Source organism: Diuraphis noxia, unplaced genomic scaffold, assembly GCF_037042655.1.
Source record: "Diuraphis noxia isolate RWA-SAM2 unplaced genomic scaffold, SU_Dnox_SAM2 contig0005, whole genome shotgun sequence".
NCBI lineage: Eukaryota > Metazoa > Arthropoda > Insecta > Hemiptera > Aphididae > Diuraphis > Diuraphis noxia.
In genome coordinates, this window is record NW_028301715.1 from 39,427,456 (window position 1) to 39,440,836 (window position 13,381).

At 29.0% G+C, this 13,381-nt stretch overlaps 1 protein-coding gene across 1 annotated transcript; it reads left to right on the plus strand.

Moving 5' to 3' along the window:
* The first annotated feature begins 1,553 nt into the window (after nt 1-1,553).
* Nucleotides 1,554-13,381, plus strand: Gprk2 (G protein-coupled receptor kinase 2). Its single transcript, XM_015517626.2, has 14 exons — nt 1,554-2,607; nt 5,985-6,080; nt 6,148-6,263; nt 6,336-6,413; nt 6,488-6,678; nt 6,777-6,981; nt 7,069-7,215; nt 7,392-7,566; nt 7,648-7,763; nt 9,754-9,846; nt 10,552-10,695; nt 10,771-10,908; nt 11,195-11,320; nt 11,438-13,381. Exons 1-14 carry the CDS (start codon nt 2,556-2,558, stop codon nt 11,528-11,530), a joined length of 1,770 nt encoding a protein of 589 aa, XP_015373112.1. The 5' UTR covers nt 1,554-2,555; the 3' UTR covers nt 11,531-13,381.

Here is a 13,381-nt window from a genome sequence, read left to right on the forward strand (position 1 = left end):
GGTAGAAGAAAATTTAAATTTTTGAATTATTCTATTAATATATATTATAATTTATAGTATATTATTATCATAGCACAACGATAACGAAACACGAAAGAAGAAAAATACCATATTTCGTCAAACATATAGGTTTTTGCTCGACAAAAACTTAATATCCAACCAAGGATGTTCGTCGGAGAAATAATTGTCTCACCTTAAATCAGAACCTTATTATCCAGTAAATTTAAAGCGATTTAAATTTTGATAATAGGATTCATCGTCTATTTACAGAAGAACGTTACATAAGTGAGTTTGTAATTAATTATTCATTTCAAGTTAATAATTAATTTAAATTCGATAATGAGTAAATAACATAAAAACAAATCAATATACGATTTTTTACTTTATAGTTTATACAAATAATTAAACGTTCAAATCATTTGAACAAATTGAAAAAAACGACTATTTTTATAGATGGATACACATAAATAAATTATAATGAATTTAGTATAGGTACTGTGCTCGCTATAATTTACTGAGTAAAACTTATTTTGGAAAAATAATTATTGATCAGTATTAATAATAATTTATTATAATACCCGAAACGCATAATAGAAAATAATTTTAAACTTCAAATAAAAGTAGATATTATATTAACAAAAGATTCGTTAACTATTTAGGTCCCTTTGTTTTCAATTCAACGATGCTTACAAAAAGGAAATTATATAGAACAAATAAAAATCATAGGTACTATTGTCAACAAAAAAAAGGTTCATAATAATTAGCATATGAAATATGCTATTATAATTATAATATGAAATACATCAATATTATACCTACAATTACTCGTATTTTATTATTTTTACTTTTTTTTCTGTACACTTTACAAGCTGCAGTATAATATAAGTATAGACTTTGTATACTCGTAATATATAACAGTATAACACTTTACTTCAAACTCAAGCTCTGCATTCAGGAAATAGATAGGATAACAAGTTATTTTGCTTCAACAAATAACGAAAAAAATTCATCAAAGCGTTTGTTACGCCGGGAAGGGATCGTGATTTCATATTATTATTATTATTATTATTATTGCTCGTAACGGCGGATCCCAAAATGTGCACCCCCCCGTTCGCGCCCTCTCACCAATGTGTTGGTGCGGAACACCCGCGAAAAGTCGATCCTCCGCGCGTACGTCGCACGCGTTTCAAGGGCCACCGTCGCCGCGCAAGAGTACGGCGAGTCGGAACGAACGAAAGCGCGCGTGGCAGCGTTGCCCGCGGATTGCGCGCGCATTGTCGCCGGACGACGACGAACGAACGTCGAAATGAAACGGCCGCGGCGGCGAGGGTGGGCCGCCTTCTGTTGGCGGGCGGGGTAACCGCTGGCGGCCCGTTACTACGAAACAGCACACTACAACAAGGAGAGGAGTTCGATGTTTTGCGCCTACGGCCGTAATCGGACCGTCCCGACGGCCGGCGCGCGCGCACACACACATACGCACGATCTGCGGCGGCGGCGGCGGCAGCACCAGCTAGCACCGCGGTAGGAACCGGGAATGCGGCGCGCGGGCACTAACGTCGACGACGTCAACGCGTGCACTGTTCGTTGGTAGTGTCTCTCGTGCGCGCGGGGTGGAGGAATCCGTGCTATATACGTTGCCGCCGCCGCCGCCACCACCGCCGACGACGAAGATACGACCGCGCGAGTGTTCGGTCAAAAAAAAAATAAAAAAAAAAAAATACCACAATAAATACTGTTATCAATCGCCCGCCGATTGTTTTACGACTACCACTACAACTGCAGCCTGCTATTTAGTAGTATTTTTATTAGTAATATTATTATCGTCGTTCGTTTTCATATTATTATTATCATCACCAACGTCATAATAGGCAACCGCGGAGTTGGTCGTAGCAGCAGTAGTAGTAAGTAGGCTGCAGGCAGGCAGACAGGTAGGTAGGTCCACACGTCTTTTCTCGTACCTGCTGCCTCTAGTCGTGCCGCCGCCGCCGTCACCGACGCGTATCTCGAGCAATCGGCTATTGGTAACCGACCACCGATTTGCCGTCTCCGTTACACTATAGTTACGTCTCGTTCGGTGCGTCGTGATAACAAAGTAAAATAATAATAATATTTTTAATATAATCTAAATTCTGATTTTTGGTTCACATTATTGTTGTTGTAAATTTATTATGAGTGTCTGCGCATACTTCCGTTTGGAATAGTTATTGACGACTGATAGGCGTGTACGGGCGAGAAAGATAAAATTTGATCCGCGTGAATTGGAGGTGAGCGAAGCGAGAAGAAAAAATCAACACGCAAACCGGAAGATTTTTCGGGGGCGCGCGCGCATACACACACGCACACGTACGACTCGTTTGAGCACACGTTCAGACATAATAATATAATATTGTCGCTATTATAATATTATTATACATACGGGGTCGGTTCTTTACGCACACGCACAGACATTGTCGACTCGCGAACACGAAGACGTCGAAAACGGTTAACGGTGTCATTGATGGGAAGTGGTGGACGTCAGCCCGGGCATCCGGAAATCAGCCAAACTGGAACTGATGGAATTAGAAAACATTGTTGCCAATACCGTGTACCTCAAAGCAAGAGAAGGCGAGTATCGTAATTGTTATTTAATCATTATAATTCGTATACAGACGTTTTTGCGGTCAGGGCAATCAGTAGTGTTGGGTCGCCGAGTTAGAATTATCGGTACGATATTCGACCGGTCACGTACCATGGGCATGTGAACGGGAAGTTCTCCTCGTGTACACAATGCCACAGGCGTTCGGGGGGTTCGGTCTCGCGTGGTTAAATTTTAGAGGGGCGCTTTTCTTCTGGGGAGAGTAGAGACTTTTTTTGGTTGGGGGGCGTTCATCCGTTTTCACCCCGATTCTTCATACTTTTACTCCTATCCACCACACCTATTGCCAATGCACCCGTTTTGGGCGACCCCTTTGACCTATATATATCTATGTACGTATTGTACTGGCACCCAAACCTATATCTATATCTTACTTGGTCTATGTTCAAATAAGTACTTTTGTCACGTATAATGTGCATGTAGGTACCTAAACCCGTGGTAATGTTGTTAAACTAATTTTCAAATTTTTAGTTAGATACACATCCGTCGTCCAAGGTCTTCCATTGTCTCAATGACTGTGCCTTAACCCAGTGCAGACTGTTTTTTTCGGTTTTTTTTTACCGTTGCCGTACAGCAGCGACAGAGAGTAATGTAAATAGTGGGCACTCACAATATCTACTATGTCTGCTTCCAGTAAAATTCTATCCTCACTCCTACACTCTAATTTTTGTAGAATATCTATCATATTAATATTGTTTCTTGACTCACTTTCTCTGGATTAAATGTATTTCAAAAAAGCTTCTACGAGATTTACGTATTACTTTGGGTATTATTGCAGAAACTACCTATCGAGACTTGTATTACTTGGGTGTGCTGCGTGTTGTATTAGTTGAGAGTATTCATTTCCACTCTTTTGTTCTTTAAAAAAGCATTTGAATATTGTGTTTGTACTTACTGCCTGAAAAGATGTTAAATAGGTAAGTAGGTAGGTAGATTTTTAATAGTACAATTTGTAAATGTTAGTTGTTGTATCCATTTCTGAACTATAATTAAATACATTAAAATAATACTTAACAGTGCCTAATATAATATTATTGTTCCATATCCACTTAAATAGGTAGCGTATAATTTATTAAATGATTTTATTCCATAATACTCAAATTATTTAAAACTACAAATGTTCGGTATGGAGTACTCGATAGCTACCTAACAATATTGTTCTGGGTACAACCCACTGACACAAAAACTTAGTATTGGCTAAAGTTATATTCTGTTTTATTATCTATTTACTTTTTGTTTATACAGAACATTCACCATTTGCTCGAAATATTAAAAGAAATAAGTATTGAATATTTTTCAGTTCATCATTAAATATTCTGAGACTAATAACTACCTCTATTACAAGTTTTTAATCAATTAAGGTTTCTATAGGCTGGTATACTGCATTGCTACTTGTTCAGTATTATTTAAAAACAATGTTTTATTGTTGTGTACTAATTACTCATGTATAAATACCTACACTAATATTTGTTATTTAGTTAGAAAAATAATGAATCGTACAAAAGTATTTCGTAGACCAGCAAGGTGTATTAATTGTACACTATAACAATACCTAATACCAGTAATATGTATTAAAATATTTTGATAAAATTATTTTACAATGTTTAGTTGGTACTCTCAAACTTGTATACCTATGTCTGGTATTTTTTAAAATTAGTTTAACATTTTTAACAAATGCTAGACAATATAATAAACATTATATTGGAGGTGCATACTTTTTATTGTTTTATTAATTATATGTATCACTTATTAAATTGTTTTTGCCACAAAGAATTTAAGGTTTGTGGGCACATTTTGTGGTTTTTTTAAAAATTTATTTGATTTCACTATCCATTTTTTTTCTATAGTTATTAAGTTAATTTATTGATTATAGTCATAGGTAGGTAGGGTAGTATAAAATGGTTTTCAAACAATTTAATTTCAAAGTAAATCATCATGAGATACAATATTTCAATTAGTTTTAATTTAATATAAACTTATTTGTTATTACCTCGGTTATTACTTATATAATAACAGATGTGTATTTGAAATTTGAAGGATATTAATTAAACTTTCTGTAGTTATATCATTTAATTAGTTAACTTTTTAATTTGTATAAAAACTATTTAAAATGCTTCCTGAGTTTGGTCACATGTTGTGTATGCATAAAAGTTTAGATTAATTTGCATAAGTTCTTCAGTTTTAATACAATTTATTTGATAATTTCCTACTCATTACCTAAAAACATTCAATGTTATATATTTTCCTAGCCATATACACAAATAAAATTCAGTTAGTCGTTTGCAAATATTAATAGCATCCATTTATAAAATGTTTGCATAATCTACAATCAACTATTTTTCTTATTTCTATTTCTCTTATATTCATGAAACCATATTTATGTCTAGCATCGCTTATCATAAATGGTCTCAAATTATTTTGAAACAAAACCAATTGTTCGTTAAAAATAGTATCTGCTATTAAACATTAATCCATAGTATTGACATTAACTTAATATTTGTTCATCATAAGTATTCGTTTCTCAGTATTAAGTATGATATTGATTTATGTTGATAAACTGAGAGGAAATATTGTTCGAAGTAGTTATTAAGTTCATTGTATTTCATTTGAGTTGGTGCAATTATAGATTATACTTGCCATCAAAATTCAAGTTAAATGTACTTTTCGCTGTTATGTACAGTACCTTTTCACTTGAAAGCTTATTGAACTGGAAAGAGATAATATAAAATAATTATTATGCGATATATGATATTTTATAATTTTTATAACATCTTGGTTAGCAGCCCTATTTTAAGTTTCATCAATATTTGTTTATCTTCATATTTCTAATTTTACAAATTATTTTGTATCAACATCTTAAAGTGTGTTTTTAATATTATATTTTAATGTTCAAATATTTTATTCAAAATTATTTCAAATAATAATGAATTTCAAGCATGAAAGTTATACATCCTACTTTCAAAACATAATTTATTAAATAGTTTTATTTATATATTAATTGTTTGCAATTGAATAAGTGTGAGCTTACTTAGTCTGATGTCAACATAATATAACTAAAACAATAATAATGAACTTATTGGTACTTATAATGCATGAAAGAATAGGGGGAGGTAGTACCTTCAGTATTATTTGTTCCTTTCAAACAATCATCATTAAATTCCTTTCATTGTCTATTATTGAGGTTACCATATGTATGTTTTAACAGTTATAAATTGTGAAAAAAAATTAACTTTATTTTAATGTAGTAAAGATTATTTAAAAATGTATTAAAGCATTGAGTTTTTATTTTTAACTATGTACCTACTGAATAACTATCATAAATTGTTAAATTTGTTTTTGTTTCTAGGTGGTACAGATAGCAATAAAGGGAAAAGTAAAAAATGGAAAAAAATCCTGCAATTCCCACATATATCTCAGTGTGTTGATTATAAACCACTAATAGGTAAATTTTTAGTTCATCTAAACTTCTATATATATAATATTATCATTTAAAAAATAATTTGTTTCAGATATGAAATACAGCTATGTAATAGATCAGCAGCCAATTGGCCGGTTACTTTTTCTTCAATTTTGTGAAGAAGAACGACCAGAGTTTCATCGCTACAATGTATTTTTAGATTCCATTGTAAGTTTAAATTAAAATTCATCTAATTTTTTTTCGTTTTTTTTAATGTTTGTTATTTTGTATTGTTAACAGGAAAAATATGAAATAGAATCTGATGAAAATAGAATAGAACTAGCAAAAATACTTTATGATAGATATATAAGAAGAGACGTATGTATAGAAATTATTGCTTAATTTTGATTTATTTTTTATGACTATTAAAAATTAACTGTTTTTGGTATTAGGCAGTTAATGCTGTGGATATACTAAGTGAAGATATGATAGTTAGATGTCGGAACCAGTTAGACTCTGCTCATAGAGAGTTATTTACTGATTGCTCAACTGCCGTGAAATCATTCTTAGCGGGTCGTCCATTTAGTTTGTTTGAATCTTCTATGTATTTCCATAGATTTTTACAATGGAAGTGGTTAGAAAGGTGTGTATGTATTTTAGTTTTGTAATGGAAAGTGTAGTCTTATAGTGCTATTAAGAAAATAGGTATCTGAACTTGATGATAATTTTTTTTTTTTACAGGCAAACTGTTACATACAAAACATTCCGCATGTATAGAGTACTTGGTAAAGGTGGTTTTGGAGAAGTTTGTGCTTGTCAAGTCAGAGCAACTGGTAAGATGTACGCTTGTAAAAAATTGGAAAAGAAACGTATCAAAAAACGGAAAGGTGAAGCAATGGTTTTAATTGAAAAACAAATCTTACAAAAAATTAATTCTAGATTTGTGGTATGTTTATTTTTTAAATTTATTTATGCATTTTAAATTAATTAACAAGTTTTTAAATAGGTATTTATTTTATTTTTTTTATTCTAGGTTAGTTTAGCTTATGCTTATGAGACAAAAGATGCACTTTGTTTAGTATTAACTATTATGAATGGTGGAGATTTGAAATTTCATATTTACAATATGGGTTCTGAACCTGGATTTGATATTCCAAGATCGCGATTCTATGCCGCTGAGGTAATTTTCTTATTTTAATTTTATTTATACCGAGCAAAACTAATTATAGTTAAATAAAAAAAAAAAATTTAAATTATTTAATAGTTAATTTATATCTGAAAAAATTATTATTTATTTTATCCATCAACTTCTTTATACTTTATACTTAATAAACTAAGTAATTTTGTTTATCTCAGGTATTGTGTGGATTAGAACATTTACATGTTCAAGGCATAGTATACAGGGATTGTAAACCTGAAAATATACTTTTGGATGATGCAGGGCATGTTCGCATATCTGATCTTGGTTTAGCAATGGAGATACCTGAAGGTGAATCAGTCAGAGGAAGAGTAGGCACCGTTGGTTATATGGGTAAATAAAAATTGATTTTTAAAACTTATATTATGTTTTATCTAACTATAATTATTATTTTCTATACATTTTGTCTTATAGCACCAGAAGTAATTGATAATGAAAAGTATACATATAGTACAGATTGGTTTAGCTTCGGATGTTTAGTATATGAGATGATAGAAGGTCAAGCTCCATTTAGAGCTCGAAAAGAAAAAGTAAGAACAAATGTATAATCCTTACTATTAAATCAATAAGCAATCTACATTTTCTAGATACCCATAAATGTAGATGGCTTGATTAATAAATGTTTTGTTTTGACCTAACAAACAAAAAAACATTTATATTGTATATGTTCTGGGTTAAATAGGAAATCAGTCATTCTAAGAAATGCACGGGCAATATGCAGAATGCACTAAATGTTAAGTAACAAAATATCGGTATTTTCTCATTGTACAATGTCCAAGTGGTCTTGTCCAATGTAAAAATGTATTAAAATATAATTAAATTTAAATGAATTAATAATTTTTTGTTATTCTTATAGCTGCACAGTTCTCGCAATTCTTTTTTCTATCAATTTCTCTTACCATGATCTATTCGTATATGACTGTTTATTGTGGAATAAAGTTTTTTATGATTTAACTATGTACAAAATATTTTTATTATAGTTGCAATTAGTTTTTCTTCATTCAACACATTAGTTATGCTGAATTTCTTTACGTGTATGACTTCTTATCACAAGGTGTAGATTTTGTGGGCTTTATATTTGAAATTATTTTATCATATTTAATTTTCTATGAACTTAAATTGCATATATTTTCATTCAATTAAATTATGTTTTTCTAGAAAATACATTTTTAATTAACATATTGCACTATTTCACTAAAGAGAATAGGACTATTAATAAGACAATTACCCATAATGTACTAGTGGTGGGTACTCACTGTGTCATATTTCCCCAGCATTGTACTAACTACACAATGTCTGGAGAATTTAAGAAAATTTTGATTTTGACTACAATTGGTATTAGTATAGGGCAGAGGTTCCCAATCTTTTTTGACTCGTGGCACCCTTGGACATTTTCTAAAAATCCGGAGGCACCCTATGCTCTATAGTCTATACTATACTATAGAGTACTTTGGTTCTATTTATTAGTGCATAATTATAATCAAAAGTAGTAAGGTGTAGGACGTGTAAGGATAGGTTTTATATTATTATAGTCCGTTTTATTACTCACAATGCTATATTTTTAATGAAATTGTTTTTTCTAAAAAAATATTTCAAATAATTTCGCGGCACCCTGGTTGGGAATCTCTGGTATAGGGTATTGTGAATATTGCCTTAGCATTTCTTTGAACAACAATTCTCTTGTTTGGTGAATAATACATATATTATGAAGTATATATACATAAATAATTATAATTAGTTGGGAATAAAATCCGTTTTGGATATGGTTATAATATCACTGATTATGTAACTTCAATAAATTATTATTTGTTTGATTGGTGAAGTGAAATGTTTGACTGTTTATTTTTATTTGGGTCATAGTCTATTAAACTTGGACAGTATGTATAAAATAAAATATTATGAACATTTGCTTTTGTGTACAACAATGGCTTTACAAACTTATCTACAAACCTACTCATACAAGCGTGAACAATGTGAGCATAGAATATTTTTTTTAATACATTGCTATTTTTATTATAAATATTAATTTGTGTGACATTGTATACGTCTGAACACTCAGTAGTTAGGTTAAATTGTCACAAGTCAAAAGAAAAAAGAAGCAAAGTTTGGGATTTGAAACCATAAAAGGCTAATACATCTGTCAATCACTGAATCTCTATGGACTTGTAAAATAATTTTTAAAAATCTTATGCATGTGTAGGTTTTAGCAGATGCAAAATACTGAGTCAATTGTTTCATTGTTTTTATGATTTTTTCATAATAATTTAATTACAACATAAAAGTTGCTTGTAAAATGTATTGGCTTTTAAATTATGAGGGTCTAATTTTATATTAACAAAAATTTAGCATTTGTGGTTAAGTGTAATATTATCATAATATTAGTTTTTACTATTTAAGTACAACATTAATATCTGAATTGATATTTTAATAATTACAATAGTTTTCTAGTGTGATTTATAGTAAAATTATATCATCCCATAAGATAATTAAAATATTAGTAAACAATGTGTTAATTAACAGGTTAAACGTGAAGTAGTTGATCGGAGAGTAAAAGAAGAACAAGAAAAATACTCCCATAAATTTACTGAAGAAGCTAAATCACTGTGTAAACAAGTATGACTACCAATCAATAAAAATATATTATTAATTAACCCAACAAATCCAATTATTATTAAACATTGAAACTGATCCTTTTTATTTGTATTTGGAAATATTACTCAACTGCAGAATATAATTATTTTTTTAAATCATTTAATTTTAATGTTTGATTATTATAATATTTATAATATAGAATATATAGTTTGGCATTCTTAGTAAATTTTTGTTATCATATTCATAGAATTATGCAAGCTGATATTTTATGTATACAACTTAAGTATTCGAATATAAATTATTATTTATATACCTACTTATATCTACTAGAATTGTGGTATCATTTATTTTATTCATTAAATTGAGGTTATTATTTCTGAATTATTTATTTTATGTAAAAATTATACATTATACATTATTCAGAATAAGAAACGTACTCAGTAGTTAACTTGTGCTAAGTACATAGTAGACTTACCAGTGGTAAGGAACTAGTGTTGTCTGATTGTCATCTACAGTAATTGATCATTGCACTGAATTTTTGAATATAGTACAGTTGTCTTCATAATGATTATAGTATTGCTAGGAGATTTTAATTACAGAATAGTATAGATTTCTCATTGATACATTATATTTTCAAAATCTCAATAATACTTAAAATTTTAGCTTAACATGCAATGAATATAAGCTTTTAATTTATGAATTAATTCAGTAAAATTTAATTTTTAGCTATTGAAAAAGTCTCCAAAATCAAGACTTGGTTGTCATTATGGTCGTTACGGTTCAAGGGAAGTGAAACAGCATGAATTTTTCAAGACAATAAACTGGAAAAGACTTGAAGCTGGTGTAGAAGATCCTCCGTTTCTTCCAGATGTATGTCTAAGTTATATTTTTATTAAGATATTAGCCTTTACAACTTAATTAACAATGATATATGTTCTGTTTTAGCCCCATGCTGTATATGCTAAGGATGTATTAGATATAGAGCAGTTTTCCACTGTTAAAGGAGTGAATTTAGATGCTACAGATGATACATTCTATTCAAAGTTCAATACAGGCTCAGTTTCTATACCGTGGCAAAATGAAGTATGTTTTCTATGATATCTAGGTTATTGTATTGTTGAACGCTTACTTTATGTTGTCTTTCAAATTGTATACTTCCATCATTAAGAATCTTCTATCACCTTTACTTTCCCGGCTGGTTGAGCCACTGTTATACTAAACTAAGTCTTGTATCTAGTAAGATTTTATTAACTTGCACGAGTATTAAATACAAATAAATTAATTCAGGTCCATTTTATTAATAATATGTAATGTTTAAATGTTTTGATTATATTTATAATGTTATAAAAAATTGATTGTATTATATTAGATGATCGAAACTGGTTGCTATAAAGAACTTAATGTATTTGGACCAAATAAAACAAGATCACCTGATTTAATTTTAGATTTAAAGCCAGAACCAGAAAAGACTGGTTGTTTTCCATTTAGTAGAAGAGTGAGTATGCTATCATTAAATATTTATTTACATTTTAAAAAGAAAGAATTTTGTTCTTGTCGTTACATCCAATAATAATGATAAAGCATACTAATATTTATATTTATTTTCTTCTAGAAAACACAATCAGCTAGATCAAAGCCAGTTCCTATTAAGGATCAATGTTTTCTTAATAAACAAAATAAAATTAACGACGAAGTCCCAAGTTGATGGAATATTGCATCCATAGAGTATAGAGTCTAGGTGATTTAATGCATTACTACTGATCCTACAATCTTTTAATCCTCGCTAAAATTTATAATTTGACAAAATCTGTTTGTAATTCATTTTTGATTTCTTACAAAAACTTTAAATTCAAAAATAATTATTTAAAGATGTATGACAAAAGAAAAAAGAAATGAAAAACAATGAAACGTGAAAATTTGCAATAATAAAAGAGGTTAACATTTTTTATTTTGTTCCCTTTTAGTCTCTTTTCATTCTATTTTCATTTTTTTAAGAAATTATGTCTACAAAATTTATATCTTTTCAAATGTTTTAATCGGCAATCATTACTCATTACAATTTGTCATATACAAAATCTCCATATTGGAATTTGTTTTATGATTGTTTTTATTTGATATGTGTTTTTATGCGTTTTGGCATGACAAGTTGTAATTGTGATGGAATTACTGATTGGTAAATTAATCATAGATAAAAATAGAATTTTGAAAATGTGTAACATAATTACTTAGGCTGTTGATAAAGTGATATTGTTATTTGATTTTATTTTTAATTTTTTGTTTAACTTTAATTTTAAACATTGTATAATCAGACTAAAACACCCATAAAGATGGCTGTAATGTGGCCACTCAAATTTTAACTTACTTAAAACGCTACAAAATGTCCATTTCTTTGTCTTCCCATTTGGTTTTAAATTTTATTATAAATATCTAATTTTTAAACCATAAAAATGTTACTGTTAACAATCGTTATTTAAAGTACAAATTGGAAGAAAACATTTTTCTAGCTACCATGTATAAAGTTTACTTAACATTAAGGTTTTCTTTGAATGGTCAAAATAATATATTCAAATATTTCCAATCTCTTAAGTTAATATACACGTGTTTCGTTATTCTGTATAGTTACTTTTTTTAGTCTTCCATAAATAATTGATTACAACAATTTACAAATTTATTTTATTTTAAATCTATGTTGGATATTTTAGCAATTGTTAAACTTTTAACCATAACGTGTAAAAATAAAAATCGTGTGTAGCAACAAAAAACAATCGCAATAACTATAATAATAATATACCTCTAACAGGCAGCTGATTTAGTCAATATTTTGCTGACTCTTGCCACTTATATATATATGTATATATATATATATATAAAATATTGAAACAAAAAACTTGCCAATACGTAGGTAATTGTTATTACCTAACCTTTTAAATTTATCTAGTTAATTTTTAATATTTAAATAATAGATGTCTAAGTAACATAATATTATAAACATAAATACTAAATAGTATCTATAGATTCTATAGAAATTATATATATATTCTAATAAGGCATCCCATAAAATGGTTTGCATTAATTTTTTTTGTGCAAATATATTAATTATTATTAAATTATCTATATGTAGGTACACATAATATATGTACATACATCATGTATGTATATTAAAATACATTTTGAATGACTGAAGTAGTTACTGCTTGTATAGCGTTTATATAACATTTTATACAATTTATTTTCTACATAAAAGAAAAAAAAATTTATAAAAATAAAGGTCCTAGTCCTCAAAACAATTACCATTTAATTTTTTTTTCATGACTCTAAAGCTGTGATGCAAAAACTATTGATAACAAACTGTATTAGTTTATTATTATTTATTAATTTTATTTATTTGTTGTCTACATAATTTTAATTGTACAATATATTATATTATAAAAAATAGTACATTGTTTGTTAAAATTATTTTTCAATATTTTAAATTTTAGTACTTTATAAAATTCAACCATATATTCGCTTAAAATTTGTAATTTTTTTTCAATATAGACGTGTATAAAATCATTAA